Below are 26,575 nucleotides of genomic sequence, written 5' to 3'. Positions count from 1 at the left end.
ATAGAGGTTACGTTCTCAACAATGAAATTAGTTAGCTAATTAGTTTATATTTAAACAATGATTGATTTATGCAAAGAAATGAAAACGTAGCCTGTAAAATCAAGCAAATTATAATAATAAAGAAATTATTTATGACTTACAAATGTTAAAGAATGTTTGAATAAACATTCTTTAATATTTGTAAGCCATATCATCATCATCGGCTGGGGACTCATTGGTTTGTTGCACAAGGAGTCGTCTTCTTCAGAAATGCATCAAGAGGCATTTGTTTCCAAGATGATCTTCTCTTTTCTTTATAAATTTCAATAGCATGGAGTAACAAGTTTACGAAGCTTAAAAAAAAAGAATGAAGAGAAGATTCTGAAATTTTATTTATGCTTTTTATACGATTGAATATTTCAGTAAAGGGAAAACATATTTCATCATAATAATGTAAAAAACCACACAACTCCAGCTATCGGTATTTTCGCAAATGCAATAACATTGAATTTACTACCGTTCATAATTAGATGCACTAACAGAAAAGCCCAATAAAACGGAAAGTGCAAATTGTTTTCTGGTCGTGACCTCCAGAAACGTGCTTTAGAAAAATATCACAAAGCTATTCAAAATTGGTTCTTATAACAAAACATATGATAACGATGAAAGTGAAGTGCATTTTAATGATTTGAATTACCGTATTTCCCCATGTATAAGACGCACCTTAATTTTGGTGCCCAAAATTTGAAAAACAATGTATTACATAAAGTTATTGAACTCAAGTTTTATTCATCATAAAATTCATACAACTCCTCATTACTTGAATTCAGCACTGTACGAAAATCTTTTCTGAGCCATTTCTGGGCAGAACGTGGCAAAATGTAACCTAATATACTGGTAACAAGTGCAAAACAATGAGCGCAATGACAACAACCGCGAAAAAGCAGGAAATTCAAGTAAAAAAATCTACAACCACTGTATAAGATGCACCCAGTTTTTATACCCCAAATTTTTCGAAAAAAGGTGCATCTTAAACATGGGAAAATACGGTAGTAATTAATACAATTTATACTAGTCCTTGAGGTTGTCACAGACATTCTCTCAGATATGCCAGACAAGTTGTACTTGCTACTTGAGTCTAAAAAGCTGATGGAACTGAAATTCGGGTGAACTCAAGTCAAGTGGACCCAATTTCGGCGAAGTCCAGACAGTCTGTGACAGCCAAATCCTCTACTTGCACCTTCACAATGGTGGGACTGTTAGTAATCCGGGGTATAACCTCCATGCACAAGCACATGGTGGGTGACCACCCAGATGTGAACCAACATGAGAAGGGATCGAGGTGTAGCGCCCACACCGCATGGAGGAATGCTGTCCCTCTGTGTTACCAGTCAATACTAGGTGGTAGGTGACTCTCATCAACTGGTGCAATACCACCACTTTGCTTACTGGAGATGTTTAGCCTCCAGAACTAAGTTCTGGTCAACCCTTCCCCATCTCTTCCATCATGCAGCATGATTAATGACTTTTGAGGTTATGATGAACATTGTGGCGAGATCCAATCTTCCTTACATTTCCAGGGTATACAGCTCTAAAACGGTGTTCGCAGGCCGGCCACTAGTTAGTAGTACACCAGACCAAACCTATTGATAACTCTCTCTCTAGGAGGCTTCTGGATCAGCTAGTGTATAATCTTGCTAATGCTACTCTGCCAGTTAGTGACTGGAGGGAGTCCGAGTAGTGTGTATGTGGGGGGCATTGTTGAGGCCACGTTATGTCAAAGATCTCGGTATATTCTTACCACGTGTACACCATATCCCAAAATTTCATTACTTTATAATAGCATGTCCCACCCACTTTTTCTTACTATTGAATACACCATGAATTGTCAAACTAATAGAGTAAGCTTTTCTACGAAAAGATATAAACCTCCCAAACACTTCCTAATTCATTTCACAAATATACATGGTCTCAATTGTAATCTCAACGATGTCCATTTCCACTTGCAGTCTGCCAAACCCCATGTACTTTTTCTGACAGAATCTCAGTTATCGGTTGATTCAACTACTGCTCATCTCAGTTGCCCAAATTATTCGCTGTATGATTCCTTTCGCCTCAAAGGTGGTACTTGTGCATATGTCCGTTCCGATATTCCCTTTCAGAGACTTGGTAATTTGGAATCTCCTCTCTTTGATCTTCTCAGGCTTAAAATCTCTAGGAGGCTCGTAAAGCGGAAATTTATTTGCCATAGACATAATTGGTAAAACACCTCCCACCATTCCCAACACGCTCCATTCAATGCCTCCTGTAGTCTTCCATCAAAAGGATGTCAGAAGGATTTTGACGAATCTCGATGCTAAGAAAGCTCCATGCCCCCGATGGTATTTCTCCACTTGTTCTCAAAACCTGTGCTCCCAAACTTACTCCTGTTCTTTGTCGCCTTTTTTTTTCACTTTCTTATTCCAAAGGTGTAATAAGTTTCTGCTTTTCTGTGTGTATCGCTTTGTTCATGTTTTTCAATTTTGTTTACTCCCTTGGCAAAATTTTTACAACCAACTTTTGGGTTACCCCAAGAATCCAACCTATTTGAGGAGTTTGTAAACAACCAGCAATAAAAGCAAAACATAGCATTCGCTCTTGATGAATAGATAAGCCACTACCTGGCACTTTCACAGCCACTTTTCTCATGCTTTTTTTGATACCACTGTGGTATGAAATGGCAACCAGCTACATCCTTTGGAAAATTTTATTGTCCTTGAGACTTGGCTGGCAAGGACCTGCATTTAAAAGTACTTGCACAAGAGACAGTGTGTTGGCTTATCACAAAACAAATGAGGGTCTGTCAGATAATCTACTTCAATATTAATAAGTTCAGAAAAGACTAAAGTTTCTGTTTGATGCACTGCATAAGAAATATCAGTGTCGGCTATAGATAGTGGTACATCTGTTTCTTTTTTTTCACCACTTCTTACCAGAGTATAACTCTGAATGTCGACACTGTTACTACCACTAGAATTTGTTGAAATACTCTCATCAATGTGATTGGCTTCATCTGCAGTTTATATATCTTTCTCCTCTTCATTCCTATTGATTTCTTCTTCTTCCATGACTTTAGTAAGATGAAAGAAGGTGTCAAAGCACCGACATTTAGCTGCTTCTTTTTCAATTTTTTCCTGTTCCTTTAGCTTTATTCTATCCCATCCAGATAGCTTTTTTTATTGTTCATCTTGTAAATTCTTGTTTAAAAGTTTATCCCATAAAAATTTAAATTTCGATAGCTTAAAAACTTTTTTGGACACAGCCCTACACAAGATGCAATTGCAACGGCTCACGGCCGACAACTAATTTTTGTACAATATTCATGCTCAAGTTTGTTTTGAAAAAACTTTTAACGATTTTCGAAGTTAAATCAATGCCATCTATTTGAATATTTTTAAACAAAAGTTTAAATCAATTTTTGTGTAACGTTTTGAAGAGCAGTGTTTATAAACACAGGCAGTCCTCTACTTACTAACTTTCATAGATATGAACGTTTTAGGGTTCAATTCAAAGCTCGTGCAAATCTACATAATATCAAGGTAACTGGTGAAACGGCAAGTGCCAACAGCATTGCTGCTGAAGAATTTCCGAAAACACTTGCTGATATCATTGAAGCTGGAGATTACCAGCCACAACAAATATTCAATATGGACAAAACCGAGCTCGTTTGGAAAAAGATGACAGACTTTCAACTTACAAACCAGTGTCGGTCCAAATTAAGTTTGTAAGTAAAGGACTGCCTGTAGTTTTTCTATATTGTGTTTCAGGCAAATGAAAAAAGTTTTAGCATTTAGCATTATCTTCTTTGAATTTTAATGCTGCTAATTTTGAAAAATTGAAAAATTTTAGCATTAGCATCTTTTCTTTTTAACCTTTAAGCAGCTAAATTTCATTTGGCATTGTACCTTTTGTTTTGATGCTAACTTGACTAAAAAAATGCTAAATTTAGCATTGAAAGACAACTGCTTGTAATGCAAATGTTTCACCGTCTGTTTGTAATATGGTCTATTTCCCTGTCAAGAAATTGTGCACCCTTCCATAGGTGCCATTAGGTATACTACTGATGGAACAGTTACAGAGAGATAAAAAGTAATGAAGCCTACAACAGGTACAAGTTGATCTATAATAGTACCGCAATCAGGTCATTGAGGCCAAGGCTGTGTATGAGAAAGGACTGGCTGAGAGCAAAGAATGGGGTCAAGGAATTTTTCATGTATGTGAATATAACAAAGAAGAAAGTTAATCAGATTGGACCCTTGTGCACTGGGTGTGGGAAAGTCTTAGATAAACCAGCTGATGTTGCAGATGAACTGAATAGGTACTTTGAATTGGTCTTTACTGACAAAAGACCCTTCATGCTGAGAAGAGGCTGTGCGAGTGATGCTGAGCCATATGCAATTAGTGATGTTGTAATTACAGATGACTGTTTATTAGAAAAACTTTTGAGCACAAAGGCAAGTAAGTTGTTATTGGAATGATGTTTAGTGACACAAGGGCTACTCTGGCCAAAATCTTAGAGGCAATGATTGAGAGTGCAATCCAGGGACATTTAGATCTTTTCCACCTGGTGTGGGGCGAATGGCAATCTTACCTACTGTGCCACCCACAAGAGCCAAGCTAAAAAAAACTTCCTGAAATCCCGTCTAAACCTCTCCACCCATAATTTAAAAATTGGGCCTTTAGTACTAAATTCATTTGTAGCAGTGAAAAAGGAAGATTCCTCTTGCTCAAACTACACACACAACACAGGGGGACATAAATTCAAATTGAGGAAGGATAGTTTTAGAATCAACGTGCGAAGTTTGCTTTTAGTCAGCAGGTAGCTGATTGTTGGAACAGACTTCCATGTGTTGTTGTGTAATTAGATAGCTTGAATAAATTGAAGCAAGAACTAGACAAACTATTGGAGGAGATGGAGAGGTGAAATGGGAGGAGGTTTTTTTTTGGATGATGCTGTATAAGCTTGTTTTCTTGCATCAATTTTCACTAATAATACTAATACTAAAATATCCCTTGTTCATTTTACTCTCACCTCTCAGAACCTTATACACACCACAATCAAATCTACTCTAAGGTGTCTAGTTTCTTTATTTAAGCTGTCAACTTCTACAACAACAGATGGAAGTTTGTACCAGCAATCAACCACAAGCTGGCTAAAGGCAAACTTCCATACATCTATTCTACAACTGTCTTTCCTCAATTTAAATTTATGTCCCCTCAAGCAATTAATCTGGGCAAGAGGCAGAATTCCATCAGCATTGAGCCTGCTCAATCCATTCAAGGCCTTATACACCTTGATCAGATCGCCTCGCAGGTGCCTAGTCTCCAGAAGCTGCAATTTGCATAACTTAAGCCTTTCTTCATAAGAGCACCCCTTTGTTCCCTTTACCACTCTTGCTGCCCTTCTCTGTACTCATTCTAGCAACTCTACATCCTTCTTAAAATGAAGCTTCCAGACCTGTATGCAGTATTCAAGGTGTGGCCTAACCATTATCTTATACAAGGGGATAATCACCTCCTTATCCCTTTTGAAGACGCTTATGAAGAAGATTATCCAGGTTACATTTGTTGCATATTTATTTGTAAAATAATAAGAGGAGTTTACCTCAATATATTTATATTTGCATATTTATATAAACAATTCAAATGTGGAAGAACCTCAGTGGATAACAAAGAAATCCCAGAAGAGAGTTGAAAAATTGAGAACATCATTCATCAACAGCTGCATATCAATGAATTCCTAGACTTCTGACCCCTTTCCAGAAGAAGGAAAATGGCACGATGTGAAAATGAAATATTGTCATTGTTTCAGGAAAAGCAAGAGGGGTGTTATTCATGGCTAGTCACCAAAGATGAAACTTAGATCCATCACTATAATCCCAAAACTAAACAAATGTCAAAACAATGGAAGCATGCACACGACCTCCCAAAAAGGCACAGGTGCAACCAAGTGCTGCAATTTTTTTGGGATCGGCAGTGTTATACTACCAATTTACCTTCAAAAGGGCCGTACTATGAAGAGCGACATATGATTTCAACCTCTTCATAAAGCTTCATAAAACTATAAAAGAAAAAAAAAAAAAAAGGCAAAATCTGTCAAAAGGTGTGCACCTGCTCCACAATAGGAGGAATGTCTCTGTACATTCCTCACATGCTGCAGTGAGGCATGACCACAAATGTGGGATTGAAATATTGCCATATCCTGCTTATTTCTCTGACCTTGCATCCTCAGATTTCTCTCTTTCCTGTCCTGAAGTCCTTTCTTTGTGGAAAATACTTTGCTGCCAATGATGAGGGGATTTCTGCTGCCGAGTAGTGGTTTGAAGGACAGTCAGAGGACTTACAAAACTGGCCTGAGGAAGTAAGTGTATTGAGAGGTAGCAAAAATGTGTAATTTTGTCTGGTGACAAAGTTTAAAAAGTGTAATGCATAGTATTTGTTTCAACCTTCTGCCACTACTTCTGTTTGAATACAAATTTTTTTGACCCCCCTCCCCCATGTATTTGAGGTAATTCCTCATATAGTTGCCTTTTTAGCATATCTCACCAAGCATGTTCCCATCTTTGGACCCTTGCAAGAAGTGCAATGTATTTTTTAAGTGCAGTCTCTATATCTGGATACAGCATTCCAAGTGTGATCTCACAGTTGCTTATACAGTGGTATTATGACATTCCCTACTTTACAAGAAAAATTTTATAATTTTATGAAAAAAAATTTTTTCGTCAGTAAACTTACGCATAGGTGGACTAAAAATATTTCACTGTAACTAAAACAGTTTCCAAAACTTTTTAGTTAAAACAGTGTTCATTCAAATGAGATTTAGAAAGAAATAACAAGGAAGGTTAATAGTACCTATAAATATTTCCATTACAGTGAAAAGGTAGTTAAAACAGTGTTCACTGTAATGAGATTTTATTGTACAACTCCTTGAAGAAAAGGCAATGCCTTAGTTAAAAACAATTTTTTTTTTTAAATAAATTTAGTAAAATGGAGATAAACTGAGTTGCTAAACTTTATTAACTTACTTTAATAAACCGAATCTCTGCATTTAATCTTTCTGCCTTTCTTTTAAACTTTTCCAGTTGTTCTGGAGTTCCTCTAAAAATACAGAAGCATTAACAATGTAAGACTTTCTGTTATTATTACTTGAAATAATAACTTGGAAGATAACTTGAAATATTAAATAAACAACATTGAGTTACAAATACATATATATATACACAGTTATGCCCAGTTAATTTATTAAAGTACAAATAAAATAAAATATAAGTACAAATTCAGTAGCTTTCGGAACACGTGTCCCTTTATCAACTGACAAATTTGAATACATTACAAGCAAATGTGGCACGTTACTCATGAGTCATTGTTGTAGCACGGACGTGTGCTGCCTTACGCCAGTGATCATCCATCAATAAAACGGTTGTCTCTAGGATGGGATGTATACGCATGCCTTTCTGGCGATTTAATGCCTTAGGGTTGTTTATTATGTTTAGTGACTCTAGCCATAGGCGGTGGCGAAAGTGTCGCGCGTGGTCCACTATCTCAAAGTCGTGCTTGGGGTCAAGATCGTGGTTGGTAGCCCAAAAATGTTCTGCAAGCACGGACTGGTCAGTTTCGGCAAGCCGGATTGCTCTGTCGTGTTCCGTAAGGCGATCCTGGAGACGTCTCGATGTCTCACCTACGTAGCAACTGTTACAGGCCCTACAGGTGATACGGTACACTACATTGCTGCGTAAGACAGGTGTGACAGGGGTCTTCACACTGGAGACAAGTGAACGTAGGCTCTTACCGGGTAATTGCACACATTTGATGTTGTAACTTCTCAGGATCTTCGAGATACGTCCTGACATTCCTGGATAGTACGGAATGTAGGCAGACGATATGCCGACTTGCTTCGGAGGTCTTGGGTTGGAAGTAAGTTCTTCTGCCTGTAACAAGCATCTGTTAAGTACATGGGATGGATAACCGCATCTGGTTAGGTCCGCCTTCACACGGGAGATCTCGTTACGTCTAATTGTGTCGGTGCTGGAATGGCTCCAGGCCCTGGAGAATAGGGTGCGGGCAGTGCTATTGAGATGGCTTGGAGCGTGGCCGGACCCGTAGTTGGTGAATTGACCGCACCACATGGGTTTGCGGTATACTGAGGTCTCTAGACTTGGGCCTACGTGATGCACTAGCACGTCCAGAAACGGGAGCGAACCGTCCACCTCTGATTCTACGGTAAACTTGATGAAATTGGATAGAGAGTTGAGGTGTTCTAGTAGTACCGTTTCAGAACCACGTGGTATTATGGTAAAAATATCGTCGACGTATCTACACCACGTTGTAATAGGTGTAGGTGGGTTCTGGTGTATCTGCTCCTCTAGATCTTCCATGGCGATGTTAGCTACTACGGAACTGACAGGGGCACCCATAGCAGTGCCATGTACTTGTTTGTAGAGTGAGTCTTCAAAGGTGAAGATGCTGCTAGAGAGGCATAGGTTGAGGGTGGTACAGATGTCATCAGTGGATAGTGACGTCCTGGATTGGAGGCTTAAGTCGCTCTCAAGGAGCCTTCTGGCGCAGTGCACGGCCTGTTGGACGGGAATCGAGGTGAATAAAGAAACCACGTCAAATGATGCCATGACAGAGTTGTCAGGGATTGAAATGTCCTTAATGATGTTAATAAATTCACTGCTGTTTTTAACGGTGTGAGATGTATTACCTATAAGAGGCGAGAGGAGGCTCGCGATGTGTTTGGACAGTTCATACGTTGGGGCACTGCAGCAAGACACTATAGGTCTGAGAGGAATACCCGGTTTATGGATCTTTGGTAATCCGTAGAATTGCGGTAGTTGGCAGCCAGTAGCACGTAGAAGATGGTGAGTCGCGGTCGGGATCTTCTTATCTTTAAGAAGATCGCGAGCCTCCTCTCGCCTCTTATAGGTAATACATCTCACACCGTTAAAAACAGCAGTGAATTTATTAACATCATTAAGGACATTTCAATCCCTGACAACTCTGTCATGGCATCATTTGACGTGGTTTCTTTATTCACCTCGATTCCCGTCCAACAGGCCGTGCACTGCGCCAGAAGGCTCCTTGAGAGCGACTTAAGCCTCCAATCCAGGACGTCACTATCCACTGATGACATCTGTACCACCCTCAACCTATGCCTCTCTAGCAGCATCTTCACCTTTGAAGACTCACTCTACAAACAAGTATATGGCACTGCTATGGGTGCCCCTGTCAGTTCCGTAGTAGCTAACATCGCCATGGAAGATCTAGAGGAGCAGATACACCAGAACCCACCTACACCTATTACAACGTGGTGTAGATACGTCGACGATATTTTTACCATAATACCACGTGGTTCTGACACGGTACTACTAGAACACCTCAACTCTCTATCCAATTTCATCAAGTTTACCGTAGAATCAGAGGTGGACGGTTCGCTCACGTTTCTGGACGTGCTAGTGCATCGCGTAGGCCCACGTCTAGAGACCTCAGTATACCGCAAACCCATGTGGTGCGGTCAATTCACCAACTACGGGTCCGGCCACGCTCCAAGCCATCTCAATAGCACTGCCCGCACCCTATTCTCCAGGGCCTGGAGCCATTCCAGCACCGACACAATTAGACGTAACGAGATCTCCAGTGTGAAGGCGGACCTAACCAGATGCGGTTATCCATCCCATGTACTTAACAGATGCTTGTTACAGGCAGAAGAACTTACTTCCAACCCAAGACCTCCGAAGCAAGTCGGCATATCGTCTGCCTACATTCCGTACTATCCAGGAGTGTCAGGACGTATCTCGAAGATCCTGAGAAGTTACAACATCAAATGTGTGCAATTACCCGGTAAGAGCCTACGTTCACTTGTCTCCAGTGTGAAGACCCCTGTCACACCTGTCTTACGCAGCAATGTAGTGTACCGTATCACCTGTAGGGCCTGTAACAGTTGCTACGTAGGTGAGACATCGAGACGTCTCCAGGATCGCCTTACGGAACACGACAGAGCAATCCGGCTTGCCGAAACTGACCAGTCCGTGCTTGCAGAACATTTTTGGGCTACCAACCACGATCTTGACCCCAAGCGCGACTTTGAGATAGTGGACCACGCGCGACACTTTCGCCACCGCCTATGGCTAGAGTCACTAAACATAATAAACAACCCTAAGGCATTAAATCGCCAGAAAGGCATGCGTATACATCCCATCCTAGAGACAACCGTTTTATTGATGGATGATCACTGGCGTAAGGCAGCACACGTCCGTGCTACAACAATGACTCATGAGTAACGTGCCACATTTGCTTGTAATGTATTCAAATTTGTCAGTTGATAAAGGGACACGTGTTCCGAAAGCTACTGAATTTGTACTTATATTTTATTTTATTTGTACTTTAATAAATTAACTGGGCATAACTGTGTGTATATATATGTATTTGAAACTATGGACCCCAGTACTCCAGGCCCATTTGTCACTAACATTGAGTTAAATAAATAAATTTTAATTATCTACAAGTTGCTAGTGAATTTGTATTTCTTATGGGATACATCAACAAATTTTAACACACGATTTGGGAATGCAACGTGTTTCAACCAAGTCTGTATCTCACTGATGATAATAGACAGAGTGAGTTCTTCCATGTCAGAATCTTTGTCTACTGCTACTTTCTCACACTTTGTTTCTTCAATCATTATTGTTGACAAATTGTGGGCATATGGCTTGACCCAGAAACAAAGGCCAGTCCTCGCAATGTAGACTCAATGATCTCCAAGGCCCCCCAAAAAAAAAAAAAAAACAAGACAAGCTTGATTAAATGTGAAGATCATGCTTACATTTTTAGATACATGGGACATTATTCATTATAAAGTTGTCCTGCATGGTCTGACAATGACACATGTATACCATAAAACAACACTACAATGAGTGCACAATGTTGTGCAAAGAAAACAGCCAGAAAAGTGGGAGTCAAGGGAATTGGCATTTGCATCATGACAATGCTTCTGCACATGCACACACACACACAGCACTTTCCATTAGCATTTCCTGCAAACCCCATCAATAACAACACCATGTTTGCCACACTCCCTGGATTTAGCGGCATGCAATTCTTTTTTTTTTTTTTTTTTTGTTGTCTCTCAAGCTTAAAGCTCCCTGAAAAGTGATAGATTTGCAATGACTGAGGAAATTATCAAAAACTGCAAATCCAAAAGAAGGCAATCAGGAATGTTTCCAGAAATTAGCACCAGAAAAAAGCACTAGAATTTCTGTAATATCAAAAAAGTTTCATCAAAGGAGATACATCCAAATGCTTCATTTCCAAAATATCGGTGCAGTCCACAAATTTTTTTTGTTCACATCTTGTACATTAAGCACAAGGCTGTTAAACAAAACCAATGAGAATTTAACAAGGCAAATTCTGTATGTGACACACACACACACACACACACACACACACACACACACACACACACACACACACACACACACACACACACACACACTTCTAAAGGTTTTCACTTCAATAACAAAGTAACAAAAATTGTTTCATTTGACTTTCTTTTCTGCACTTTTCTTCATTTGACTTTCTTTTACGCTAAAGGAAGTTTTGTATGAAATATGGTAAGTGGCCTCTCATGAATAAATATCCACCACAAATCCATCCACTTTCACAGGAAGGTATGAAAGTACATTTTCAGCACATAAATTAATCAGATGGCTAGATCAGGTACTCACTCTCTTTTTTAATACCCTTACTACTCCAATTTTTAAGCCTACCATAAAAGGGACATTATCAACATTAATGGAAAAAAGTTTTCCGAAGAAATCCTGCACAACTTCAGGTTTGCTAGAAGAAAATCCCCAATATTTTACCTTGCAGAGTCACCTAAAAACAATAGCAAGCAGATTTCAATTTAACAAATTAGGAAAGGTCTCACTACAATGGGATGCAGCCTGGAATAACTTTGATTAATGCCATCTGTAGAAAATTAAAATAGAATACTTTTCAATACCATTAACTACCTCTTTTTTCTCTCATTGTCTAATTTCACTGACAATGACATATATTTTTGTTCTTCCATATTCAAATATTTTTGCTGCTACCATTGGGAAACATTTCTGAAAAACACATTTGCATGATAAGCACAGCTGAGAGGATAATTATGTTATATCATAAATGTAAATAAGAATTCAGCATGGACTATAAAATATTTAAGGGCAAAGGCCATGCTACAAGGTAGAATGACTAACATATAGGTTAGTGCAAAAGCATCATTTTAAAGTAGCCATCTACCAAAGTAGTTAAATTAATTAATTAAATTGGCATTGTTTTGGTTATATCTCATATTGTGAATGCCTTTACGAGTTGCCATGGTATTGGACTACCTTGAATAAGTAACACTTCACCAGTAGAGAAGACTGTTGTTACCTATTCTCGGAAACTCCGTGAATATCAGGCTCCCCCCCGGCAACCGTTTCAAGGCTATTGGCCTATCATCAGTGGATGGGCAGGTACAGCACCGTTTCAAAGCTTGTTGGCTTCTCCTCGGTGGATGGGCAGGTACCTTGGTGTTGCAATAGTGATAACCCAGTTATGAAGTATAACTTCACAATATGAGAGATGCCTGATGGTGTGCAGTGATATAGAATATAAAATATTTAAGGGCAAAGGCCTCATGCTACAAGGTAGAATGACTAACATATAGGTTAGTGCAAAAGCTTTGAAACAGTGCCGTCTGGGTGGTGGTATCCGCTGCGAATAAGTAACAGTCTTCTCCACTGGTGAATTGTTACTTATTCGAGGTAGTACAATACCATGGCAACTCGTTCTGAAGGCATTCACAATATGAAATAGAACCAAAACGATGCCAATTAAATTAATTAATTTAACTACTTTGGTAGATGGCTACGTTAAAATGATGCTTTTGCACTAACCTGTATATTAGTCATTCTACCTTGTAGCGCGAGGCCTCAAATATTTTAGTCTATATCACTGCATGCCATATGGCATCTCTCATATTGTGAAATTATACTTCATAACTGGGTTATCACTATTGCAACACCAGAGTACCTGGCCACCCACCGAGGAGAAGACAACAAGCTTTGAAACGGTGCCATCTGGGTGATGGTGATATCCACTGAGAATAAGTAACAGTAGTCTTCTCCACTGGTGAAGTGTTACTTATTCAAGGTAGTACAATGCTATGGCAACTCGTTGTGAAGGTATTTATAATATGAGATATAACCAAAACGATGCCAATTTAATTAATTAAACTACTTTGGTAGATGGCTACGTTGAAATGATGCTTTTGCACTAACCTATATGTTAGAATTCAGCATGAACAACACCATCTTCACTTTCAAATAGTCCATTTGGTTTTGAGGAGATCTTGTCTCAACAATCTGATTGGATACTATGATGCAGTGACCAAGGAACTGGATTCAAAAAATAATTTTGATATCATATACATGGATTTCATGTGTAGGCTTTTGATACCATTGCACATAAAAGACTGCTGTGCAAACTGGAGCAATATGACATTGAAGGCAAGTTATTGCTATGAATAAAGGGATAGTTAAGCGGAAGAAGAGAGAGAGAGAGAGAATAGTTATCAATGGGCACTCCGCTTGGTGGACTAATGTGATTATGGAACCCCCAGGGTTCAATGCTAGGCCCATTGTTGTTTTCAATAAAGGCAACCCCCGTATAACATGGTACTTCTACAACACTGTTTTGCTCTAACCCGATTGATAAATTGTGGCAGTCCTCGCACATGGTATTTATATAACACCGTTTCACTCTAACACGGTTTGAGAATTGAGGAGAACCTCACATAACACAGCATTTTTTCACTTTTGTGCTGAGAAAACCCTTCTATTATGTTGGATGTAATTTTTCAACATCTCCAATCCTTTTTGTGAATCCCCACTGTTGACTCGCTAGTTGTTATTGCCTTGGTGATATTTTACTAAAGCACATTTCTGGAGGTCACTACTATAAAACAGTAAAAACAATTTTGCACTTTCTGATTGATTGGGCTTTTCGGTTAGTGCAATCAATTATAAACGGGTAGTAAACTCAATCTTATTGTATTTGCTATAGTACCAATAGCTGGAATTCTGTGGGTTTTCACGTTATTATGGTAAAATGCGTTTCCCCTTCCATCAAATATTCAATCATAAAAAACATAAATTTTCAGAAACTCGTTACTCCATATCTCACTTGTGCGTATCATGTTTGTTGCAACTAGTGTATGCATGTTCTTTGTTATTAATTGCTTATCATTTTTACTGCTTTAAATTTTACAACCAAAAAAAAAAAGTCAGTGAGCAGAAATATCAATTAGTTTGTACATATTACAGTATGTATTAATTAAGCTATATACGTAAGCATAAATTTATTTTTATTTTGCTAACTGGAAAATATTCTTCCGATTTTCACATATCTTTTAACTTTATTAATTGGCAAGGTAATAAAGTTAAATTTGTGCTTTATATCTTTACTTTTATAACCTGTGGATGATATTCTTCCTATTTTCACTTATTAGAAACACCATTTAAAATGGTATTTTATTATGAAGAGTTCATCATAAAGTGATTTGATTACAGTGAACCAATCGTAAAGCAGGGGTCTACTGTATTTTTTGGGAGATCCCTGGGTTAGGGTCTGTGCTTGTTTGAGACCATAAAAAATTGTGACTTCAAAGCATGCAGTTCATGACTTTTAAGGTTTTTGTAAGATTATTTTGGTTTTTATGTAATCATTGATTCATTTTTCCAAGTATGTGTTACTGAACTTTGTTCTGAAGAACCGTATTGGAATAATTTCTTTGTTGTGAATTAATTTCCAGCCCTAAATTATGTCTAAGGAAAGGAAAAAAAAGCACTGCTCAAAAGAAACTATTTCTTTAAAATCAAAGATACAACACTACCAAATACGGAGGATGCGGAAAGGTCAGGGGATGACCACCGCATATCCCAGAGCAATATGGCCTTAGTTGCTAATGCTCCTAAAAACCAAAACAACAACAAAGATACAAATTTTGGACTGTCTTAAAAAAGTGGGAGAGGGAAAGGTATCATACATTGCAAAAAGTTCAAATTTAAATCAAGCAACAATCCAAACTATAAAGAAAAATTAACAGAAAATTAGTACTGCTGTTGCTACAGGATCTTTCATTTCTGCAAATATGACAGCTCATCCCTGAGCACCAATAATTGAGAAAATGGAAAAAGCACTCAGTATTTGGATTAATGATAACAATTAAAAAAAAGGATCCCATTAGATGGAAATGTCATTAAACAAAAGGCACTAAAAATTTATACATTTAAAAGAAAATGGAGAATCTTCCATTAACCCAGAGTTTGTTGCCAGTAAAGATTGGCTTGAACGATTTAAAAACTGCTTCTCGTTACATAACATAAGAATTCAAGGGGAAAGTGCATCAGCTGATAATGAAGCTGCCAAGAAGTATGCAGAGGAATTTCAAAAAATTATTGAAGAGCAAAGAGCATGAATACACACCATATCAAATTTTCAATGCCAATGAGACAGGTCTTTGGTAGAAAAAAATGCCCAACAAAACGTTTATTTCAAAAAAAGAGAAAACTGTACCAGGTTTTAAGGCATCAAAAGGTCGTGTAACGTTACGTACGTGCAGTAATGCATCAGGAGGTTACATGATAAAACCTATGATTGTTATTTAGATGCAATTTGTTATTTAGGATCTATTGTTATTTAGATGCAATATAATATAGACATTAACAGATTTCAATATTTATTATGATGCTAATAACTAACTCATTGGGTTTTTAAATCAAATATCCTTGCATTATAACAAATTAAATTTAATTAAAGAAATGGGTGGCATCTAATATAAATGGATAGGAATTGGGAGATGCCTTCTGGAATCAACCTTTTTACAAAACTGGATATGCATTTCTTCCTATGCACTGTACTGATATGTATTGTTAGGAAGGGTCACTACAATGGAGTATAGTTTGGAATCACTTTGTGATTACTGCCATCTACAAAACATTTTTAAAGCCATCAACTTTAAGACTGGAGACAAATCTTTACCTCCTCTTCTCTTCTGAAATTATTGCAAAAAGTTCTTCTACCTCACAAATCCTCTCTGCTAATTTGGACTAGTTCATTATGGTAAAAAAGGAGTCTTTACTATCACTAGTCTTACCTGTATAACTTTTATAGTCACCAAAGATATTAACAAAATCCTCTGCTGGGCTTCATTTATTTATTTATTTAGGATTGTCTTGGCTTTTGATGCTATTAACTCTAAAACTCATTCTCTTTCTTGAGAAATACTACTCATATCTGGTCATTTGTTACTTCAAAATTCTATTTAATCCCAATTTTCAGAAAGAGTTGAGATTTTAACTTTTGTGAGATACCTGTAGAAACCATTTCTGCAGCCATCCCACAATGTCATACTTTATCTGCCCAACTATTTTCTCTCTATTTTCACAATTTATCCTACTCATAATCACTTACACAGATGACTTTAAAATACAGACTATATCTCATTTGACTGAACAAGTAGTGAGAAACAATTCTTAATTAATGTTTATCTACAAATCATCAGCAATTTCCAGCTTTCCTCTGGCCTTGATCTAAACCAACAAAAATCTTCTCATTTTTCAATCACGAGGCAAACTGCACCACTGGGTGGCAGTGATCACAAAGCCATAACTACTTGTCAAGGGTAAAGGAAAAAGCTTTTCCTTTTGATAGGGTGACTATAGTGGTCTCAGTCAATTTTTAAATTCTATGCAGTGTGACCAACTGATGATGTTACCAACAACAAATTCTAAATGGGAAGCATTCAGGGAAGTAATTATAGAAGCTACTAGGCTTTTCATACTAACTAACAAATGCTGTTCAAGGCTTATACAAAAATTAACGTCAGGCGAACTGATGAGACTTGTAGCATAGAAGACAAATGCATATAAATTATCAGGTGATACAGATGGTAGATATAAACTAATTTGTAATCAAGTCACAAAGGAGGTCAGGCAAGCTAAGAGAGATTATGAGAAATCGCTGGCAAAAAATGCAAAGAAAAGCAGTAAATATGTTTTTACTTATATTAACAGTAGTAAGAAGAGGCAGAATCACACTGGTCCACAAGTGGACCAGTGTGATTCAGCCTCTGTCTCTGTGATTCAAAGAGAAAGGACTAAGATTAGTTTTAGCAGTGGTAGACCAAATTACAGCGTCACACGTATGTGGCCGACACGGCTTCTCAAGAAATAAAGTAACCAACACATGTGGCCATGTTGGCCACATATATGGGACATAAAAAAAAGACATTTTTTTATATTTTAAACGAAAAAACTACAACACTGACATTACAATATTTATTTTAGAATTACTAATCAAATTATTTCCTAAATATTTTTTGGCCCCTGGGGAATTTTTTTCTTAAACTAGCTTGGCAGTCAGCATGTTAAAGGTAGAATGGGGTGGTTAGCTGTTGGGTAAAATGTATGTGCTAAAATAATCACCTGTGATCCGGCAAACTCATTAATCCGGCACCCCACAGGTCCCAACGCTGCCAGATTAGTGATGGTCGACCTGTATTATACTATTGTACACCATCTGGCATCTCTCATACTGTGGAGTTAATTTAATAACTGGGAGTACCTACCTGCCCAATGATGAGAGGCCAACAAGCTTTAAAATTGTGCCATCCAGTTGGTGGTATCCACTGAGAATAAGCAACATTAGTCTTTCTACTGGGGGAAACATTGCTTATTTGAGATAGTGCAATAACAGGCAACCTATTGTGAAGGTGTTCACAATATGAGATACAGTAAACCCTCAATTTAACGGACTAATAGAGGAAAAGAGGTGTCCATTAATTCCAAAAGTCCATTAAATCGAATGTAACCTGGGGGAGCATTTTTTATTGTTTTTAATGTAAAAAAAAAAGTTTTAATACAATATACAGTACTTTACAATATAAAATTATATCGCAATTTGGCTTTTGATTTAAGGATATCAGAAACAGTTTGCTTTTTTACACCGTAGATTTCACAAACACGTGCTACTGAGACACCTTGTTCTAATTTCTCAATTAGCTCTAATTTCTGTGCTACATTTAAGTTCACATGTTTTATTTTAACTCCTCTACCACTATTGTTGTTGTTGTTATTTGGTTTTTAGGAGCATTAGCAACTAAGGCCATATTGCTCCGGGATATGTGGTGGTCATTCCCTGACCTTTTCGCATCCTCCGTTTTTGGTGGTGACGGGCTCGAACTCCAGTCTAATCAAGAAGCATGTGCTACGCACTGCTGCTCCTTCCCACCTGGCTACAGAGGCACCTCCCTCTACCACTTGATGCATTTTAAATTGTAAGGATTGCAAAATTATTTAATAAATAAAGTCACAATTCAGAAATCACAGAAACACTCTGTATACAACCTGACCGCATGACAGCTTGAGGCAGACTGAGACTGAAACAAAACGAGTTGGTAGACCTGCAGTTTAGTGTCCCGAGTCATGTCCAGCTCGCAAGTCACCGCCTGCTCTTATCTGTAATCTGGGAAACAGCTATTTGAACACATTTTCAGAAAGAATAAAAAACAATTTCCTGAATTTGATTATAAAAATAAAAGTAGGTAATTATCGAAACAATAATGGAAATAGGTAATTATTATTAATTTATTATTGTATAGTATTATTATTGTTCAGTGTTATTATTAATTTTTAATTAATAATAACACAAGTTTTGTATAACGTAAAAAAAAATAATATGGTCGAGATTAATATGTACAGTACTGTATTATTATATGTCCAGTCAGTTAAATCCAAAATCCATTAAATCGGGTCCGTTCAAATCGAAGGTTTACTGTATAACAAAAACAATGCCATTTCACCTAATTTGTTAATTTACTACAAACCAAAATTATGCTTTACACTAACTTGTTTGACTATTATTAAATATAAAATCTAATGCAGTAAGTATACCCAACAGGCAACCCATTGTGAAGGCATTTACATTATGAGATAAAACAAAAACGATGCCATTTTTCCCACTTTGGTGATTTACTACAAACTGAAATTATGCTTTGCACCACTTGTTCAGCTATTATTAAATATAAAATCTAATGTAGTAAGTATAAATATATCATGACGCATTTAGCATATGCATAGATGTCATATGCTTAATTTACAGATTTACACTGCCAATTTTTTTTTCATCCATTCTCCCACCCGCCATTATAACATTGTTTTTCTCTGAGGGTACCCCAAAAAAAGCAAGTGTAATAAGTGTTACACTTGCTTTTTTTTAACATTAAAACTACAATTTCACCATTAAATTTAAAATTTAAAAAAAAAATATCAGAATTTGTGCATATGAGTTTTGTTCTTTTCTAGTTAACAAATTGGCCATCAGGTGCATGCTACTCTGTAAGCATGTTGAATAAAACAGTGGAATGTGCAAATAAAATGTTATCACAGAGTATAAATTTTAATCTATGTTGGATGCACTATGATTTTAAACACTTATTCTACTATGGCATTGCAAAACAAATTTGATTTAACAATATCTTTCAGTGAGATGCAAAGAAATATGTAGTGTTTAAGAAGGCATGTATGAAGATTTTCTGTGTAGATGAATGCAATATAATCAGTTATTTGCAAACAAACATGTATAAGAACAATAAAAATACTAAATATCAGTTTATTAGTCAACTATCTTGATACTGATACTGTCTGGCACCCCTCATATTGTGGAGTTAAACTTCATAACTGGGCTGTCACTTATTATAGCACTCAAGTACCAACCCACCCACCAATGAGAGGCCAACAAGCTTTGAAATAATAACATCTGGGTAGTAGTATCTGCCAAGAATAGGTAACATTGGTCTTCTCTACTGGGGAAGCATTGCTTATTTGAGCTAGTGCAATAACAAGTTGTGAAAGCATTCAGTATATGATATATAACAAAAATGATGCCGTTTCACCTATTCAGTGATTTACTATGACCTAATTTGATGCTTTGCACTAACTTTTTCATCTAGCAAATTTCCTGTATCCAAGACTTTTAGCCCTAAACCCTTTTTAATAATTGCTTAACTGATTAATTATATAAAATCTTACCTTTTCTTTCTAAGCTGCTTTATTTCTTTAACCAATTTGTTTATAATGTGGTTCTTTGCCTGCTTAACATGCGGTCTCATTAAAATAACCTGAAAAGACAAAAAAAAAATTGTTTAATGTTCTAACAGTATATTTCACATTATAAAATCTATTAATCATGTGGAAACTAATAAAATAAAGAAAAAATTTCTGCAATGCTTTCCAGAAGCAAGAGGGATTACGTGATTAGAGCAATATTGATTATAAAACTAAATTTGAAAGACTTTTCAATGGTTATGGATGAGTTTATGCCCAGCTTGGAGCATACTAAGAAGAAATTTATTTAATAAAGATGGAATTCATTTTAACACAGGAGATGCAAGGTTCTTTGCTGAAATCATAGCAAAAGTCTTACATATTAGGGGAACCTACTAACTGAAAGCGGATACAGGGAAGAGGGCGTGGAGAAGTTGTAAGACAGGGCATTCTCTGCAAGACAAGTATTTTTAACCAAAAACTGTGACCCACCTTACCATAAAAAAATATATCCATGCCACTGACCTGTATCTTGAGTGCCAACACTGAAGATACAGGTTAGTGATATGAACCAATATTACTCTTGCACTCTCTTTGAGAACTTGTGCACAACCCCAAAATGCATTATTACAAAAAAGGACAATGACACAGCCACAGAAAGCACCAGCAGTTACAGACAGTGGTCTATAGCTGCTGGTGCTTTCTATGGAAGACTTCTTTACAAGGTAAAAATATGTATCGATATATTAAAAATAAATATATACAAAATTTAGCCTGTCTACATAATAATAATAATAATACCAGGAGTGTTGTTAATGAAATGAATGAACTTGAGTTTCTGGTTAACTAATGCTGCAACTGCAAAACTAATTGAAACATGATGCCATTAAAGAGAGGGGGTCAAAGAATTTCATTATGGCCAATACAATGTATTTAGGGGAGGGAGGGAGGGAGGGAGGGTCATGCATTGGGGAACTACACTTAATAAAACCTGCTTGAAGATATCCTGATGGTTTACCATGCCTGATCAAGCCCAGGTGAGCATTCAATCTATATTGCATGAAATGATTTGTTAATGAAGGATTTTTTTAAAAGGATAAAAGAGATTATCTCAATCTGGTACGTAGAATGACTTCACACCAGCGTTTTCCAAATGTAGATGCATAAAATAATTTAATGAATGATTGCACTCACAGTACCATGAATGATTCGACACGCCACAGAATCTGAAGTGAAGGACCCCAACCTGACCCCCAAAACAAGTCAAGATGTGTGTCAAGATTTTAAATGAAGAGGTTATTTGTCCTTGTGCATGCACGTAAAAAAACATGAATCCAAAATGAGGTGGGGTGAAGTACACTGATTGGATTTTCATGCACCTTAATTTCAAGGGTTTCAGTGATTAATAACTTTGTGTAATTGTGTTGGATGCTCAGAATTTTTGCTTCGTTAAACAACAATACCACGGCAATAAATCATACTAAATTACCTAAAAAGGAAATTTTTCCATTTAATTAAGCTTCTGATTGAAGCAAGCTATATTACCTTTTAGGGCAGTATATATAGGCAAATTTTCGGTCTACCTACGGGTCCTGAGTGACCTAATATTAGAATTGTACCTTGCTAACATCGAACACATATATTTAACACCGTTTCTTCCCAGTATTACTTTTTACAGAGGATACCTTGACAATGTACTCATGATTACTGATGATTCCACTACTCAAGACATCTTAAAGATTCAGTAATATTCATAGAAGACTACATTTAGAAAAAGAACACAATGAAACAAAGCCTTTAAATTTCTTAAATCTCACACTTACACGGGAGGGGAATAAAATTCAATTCAGCATTTGCCGTAAGCCCACAAATATGGGTATGTTTCTTTACTATAATAGTTACCACCCGTTCGCTTACAAAAGGTCCATCAAATTCAACCAATTTCTAAACACAAATATTCCACATCTGAGCCTGCTCTACACTTAGAGATTGAGATACTAACAAACAACTTTCTAAATGAGAGGTTATCCTCTCACCGCTATTAACCAAATTAAACTACAAGCAAAAGATAGGTCACAAAATATCACACCAATCAGTAAACCAATAAAAAATACTTTATTTCCATTCTGTATGTATATTGAGGAATGGCATAAACAACTTAGTAGACCCTTTAAAAATACAGAATTTAAAATTGTAGCAAAACCAATTTAGAAACTATATACTATGTTATAGTCCTTTCTTCTTTCTCAGTTCAAGTAACCAATCTTGTATACAATATATCCTGTAGTGAATGTGACTCATCGTATCAAGGCTTGACTGGGTGTACCCTAGATTTGAGGGTGAAACAGCATGCTGCTTCAGTCCATTCTTTGTTTGCCAATGCATCAGAATTGGCTTTTCATGCCATAAATGAAAGTCATATATTTATTTTTAATGAAGCAAAAATTCTGAGCATCCAACACAATTACACAAAGTTATTAATCACTGAAAACCTTGAAATTAAGCTGCACAAAAATCCATCAACGTATGTCACCCCTACCTCATTTCAGATTCGTCGAAAAGTTGTCTCCTTAAGGAAGGTTTTTAAAATTATTTTTAATTTCTCATCTGATTTATTTCATCTTCATGATTTTAATTTAATTTATTTCAATGCTGTTACCAAAAAATTTTTTCATTGTAATTAATTTTGACAATATCTTCTCTCACTCATAGTTTTTGGGGGTGGTCTGATGTGTTTTGGGGTTGGGTTGGCTGTGAGTGCAATCATTCATTAAATTATTTTATCTGTCTACATTTGGAGAATGTCGGTCTGAAGTCATTCTATGTACCAGATTGAGGTAATCTCTTTTATCCTTTTAAAATATCATTACAATGTAGAACATTTTTTATTTCTTTATTAATTATTATTATTTATTTATTTAATTTTTGTTTTTATCATTGTTTTGTTCGGATTTTTTTTTTTTTTTTTTTTTTTTGGCTGGTGCAGCATAAGCCATAGGCTTTCTTGCACCATACGGCCGTTACTAATACTAATAATACTAAATACCTACTGAGCCTTGTATCACTGTTTTTCATGTTAATGAAGGGCAGACAATAGTTGGGATGCATCACAAGCCAAATGACTATAATGGATGAGACAAAAATCACTTTAGGTAACTTGAATAAGCCAAGTATAAGTGCTTGTTATTGGGTAACTTATACAGAAAGACTTAAGAAAAAAAGAAGGTTAACAGTAATGAATGCAAAGTATGGAATTTGATTAGAAATAATCCAAGAATAACAACATTGAGTGGTACCAAACACAAGGTAGTAGAGTATGAAAAACATCTAAGGGTAATTGAATAGGCTGACATGAAACTCTCTGATCAATACAAGCTACAAGAAGAGCTCATGGGGTCCTGTCAATTATATATGGCAACTTTGCCAGCAGGGACAAAGAGGCTATTATTCCATTATGAAACAATGGTTAGGTCAGATCTGGAAGAAGGCATACAGGTTTGGAGACCTAACTTTAGATCTGGAAGCACAAAAGGATAATCTTGCCAAAAATGAATGCGATTCTGTACATTGCAGTCTCTATAAATTATGCATCTGCATGGTAACCTAAATGAAGTATATAAGTCAGGCATAGTTTGTTGTTGTTGCAGTGGTATTTTCTGGCACAAGGGCAACTTGGGCCATATTGCACCTCCCAAATTAATTGTCTTTACATAAAGAACTACTTGTGCAGCAGTTAGAAATGGTCATACATTTGAATTTGTTTTAAATAGAGAGAGAGAATTCAGAGTTCAGAGAGATTTGCTTCTTTACCTATGATGCTATTGAGACAAAGGTTGTAGATCTGAAATGAAACTATAAGACGTTTGTAGGGCACTGTTGAACAAGTTACATTCAAAGAGTATATGTTTTACTGTATTACGTTCTTAGCGTTTTTTTTTTTTTTTTTTTTTCACCAACCTTTCATGGAGTAAAATAAAATTAAAATAAAATAAAACAAAACAAATCTTGATAACTATATTTACAATGGTTATTGTAAATATAGTTATCAAGATTTGTTTTGTTTTGTTTTATTTTATTTTAATTTTATTTTACTCCATGAAAGGTTGGTGAAAAAACGCTAAGAACGTAATATGAATATACCCAACCTCAGAGGCCTATTTGAGGATGTTTTACTGTAAGTGGTAGTGAGCAGTGAGCACACTGAGGAGGATCATTTCCTGTAAGCAGATAGAGCTGTGTTTGTGGTTCAGGTTTTATTTGAATAGCTTGTTATTTTTTTGCATTTTCCACAGAAGTGTCCATTGTTCCATAGATGTTCTCCATATATTGTGTCTATAATCAGGATATGGACTAAATCATTTGTTGAGGCTATGTTGGAAGGATGCTTTGCAGCATCATCTGCACATTCATTTCCTGGACTACCAATGTGGCCAGGGATCCAAGAGAAGACAACAGTTTGCTGATGCTCATGAAGAAGCATCAGCTTATGACTTTTAATAAGGCCTTACCTAACAACCCTTTATTAAAAGTCTTATGACTTTTAATAAAGGGTTGTTAGGTAAGGAAGTGCTTTTCAAAGCTAAAAGAGTACTCTGTGAATCAGTATATATTATGCTTTTATTTATTGACAAGAGTGAGATGTTTTTCAGAGCAAGCTTAATTGCATGAAGCTCAGCAGTATAACTAATGCATTCAGCTGGAAGTGAAATTGAAACAGTTGTATTAAGGAAGACAGCAGCTGCACCCACTTGATTGTCGGACTTTGAACCATCAGTATAGATCTTGGTAAAGTGGGGGTACTTTTGTGTTTGAGCAAAATGTAGTTGTTAGATGTTAATATTTGCTATAGAACTGTTACCCCATTGCTCAAAGTATTCATCAAAAGAAAGTGTGAAGTGTATAAGTCCACGGGAGGGGGGGGAGGGGTATCTGGATCTTTTGATTAACTGAGGATATTATCAAAGTGAATGTTCCAGCTTTCTGTTAGATTCTGCAGTCTGATACCAGTAGGCCAAAATGTTCTGGGTTTATTTGCATAGTGAGTTTTCCACTGAGGATCATGCAACAGTGGCCAAACAGGATGAGTAGGCAGGCTTTTAATTTTAGCTGAGTAGTTCATCAGCAACATCTTTCTTCTGATGCTAAGTGGGGGTTCGTGAGCCTCAAAATAGACCTTAAACTGCTGATGTTCTGTATGCACCTAGAGCTATCCTAAGAGAAGAGCCAAGATGCTCTCCCTAGCTGCCATAAACAGATGCTCCACATTCTAGCTGAAATCTAATTAAGGACTTATATAAGTGGAGCAGGGTATAACAATCGCACCCTGAGATGTACTAAAATATGATGACCCGGAGTATATTGATTTTCTTTGTGCAAGTGGTTCTTAGATATTTGATGTGCTCCTGGAAGTTTAACTTCTTACCAAAAATTAGACCTAGGAGGCAAATACTGTTAACAGTTGGTAGGGGGTGGTTGGCCAAGTGCAACTCAGGTTCAGGATCCATTCTGCACAAAGCGCAGAATGCATCCTGAACCTAAACCCGGCTATAGATTTGTGGGTTGACAGTTTGTATCCATTTTGTGCCATCCATAATTCAATGTTATTTATGGATATTTGTAGATGCCTCTCGATATAGTTCATATTCTGGGAATGGCAGGATATGGTAAGATCATCTACATAGAGATATGAGTCAATGGTGCTTGGAATGCAGTTTGTGATATTGTTTATTCATACTGAAAACAGTCTTAAACTAAGAACAGAGCCTCGTGGGACAAGAAGTATGTTTTATCTCAAACATACTTCTTGTATGTTTGAGATAAAACCTGCTGGTACCTAACTTGGAAAGATCTGTGTCGAAGGAAGCTTTGAATAAAATGTGGTAAATGGCCTCTCATATGAATAGAATGGAGATCTCTTAGGATGCCGTATTGCCATGTGGTATCAAAAGCCTTCTCTATATCAAGGCATATCATGACGAGATGTTGATTTCTGATGAATGCGTTTCTTATGTTTGATCAAGCTTTTCTCGTGATGTCTAGGGAAGATCTATTCTTTCAAAAACCAAACTGATTGTTGCTGATTATGTTTTTGGATTCAAGATACCAGGTGAACCATTTTTTCCAGTCTTACTCAAGCAGCTGGTTAGAGAAATTGGTCTATAATTGTGAGGAATCTAGTGATCTTTTCCAGGTTTCGGTATAGCTATTATATAAGAACGTTGCCAGGACGTGGGGAATATATATTCTGAGAATATCTGATTGTAAAATTTTAGCAATGACGATAATAATTTCTGATTGAGATGTTGAACCATTATATAGTAAATTCCATCTGGGCCAGGAGCGCTATTTCTTGAGGTATATATAGGTTCTTTTAGTTCAGATGTCAGTGGTTGGTTATAGGGTAAAGAACATGTAGCTTTGAAGTT

At 36.7% G+C, this 26,575-nt stretch overlaps 1 protein-coding gene across 4 annotated transcripts in view; it reads right to left on the bottom strand.

Annotated features, from left to right (window-relative positions):
• Positions 1-26,575, bottom strand: part of Rlb1 (lysine-rich basic protein Rlb1) — an 81,635-nt gene that overhangs the window by 34,108 nt on the left and 20,952 nt on the right. For all 4 annotated transcript variants that reach the window (XM_090377995.1, XM_090377997.1, XM_090377996.1 and 1 more), the window contains exons 2-3: positions 20,136-20,224; positions 7,044-7,116 (exon numbers count right to left, since the gene is read on the bottom strand). In XM_090377995.1, the coding sequence (XP_090234121.1) occupies positions 7,044-7,116; positions 20,136-20,215 (153 nt within the window). In that variant the 5' untranslated portion in view covers positions 20,216-20,224. The remainder of the gene's footprint in view (positions 1-7,043; positions 7,117-20,135; positions 20,225-26,575) is intronic.

The sequence above is a fragment of the Mastigoproctus giganteus genome, chromosome 7 (genome assembly GCF_048544385.1).
Source record: "Mastigoproctus giganteus isolate SK-2022 chromosome 7, ASM4854438v1, whole genome shotgun sequence".
NCBI lineage: Eukaryota > Metazoa > Arthropoda > Arachnida > Uropygi > Thelyphonidae > Mastigoproctus > Mastigoproctus giganteus.
This window is presented reverse-complemented; position numbering and strand designations above follow the sequence as displayed.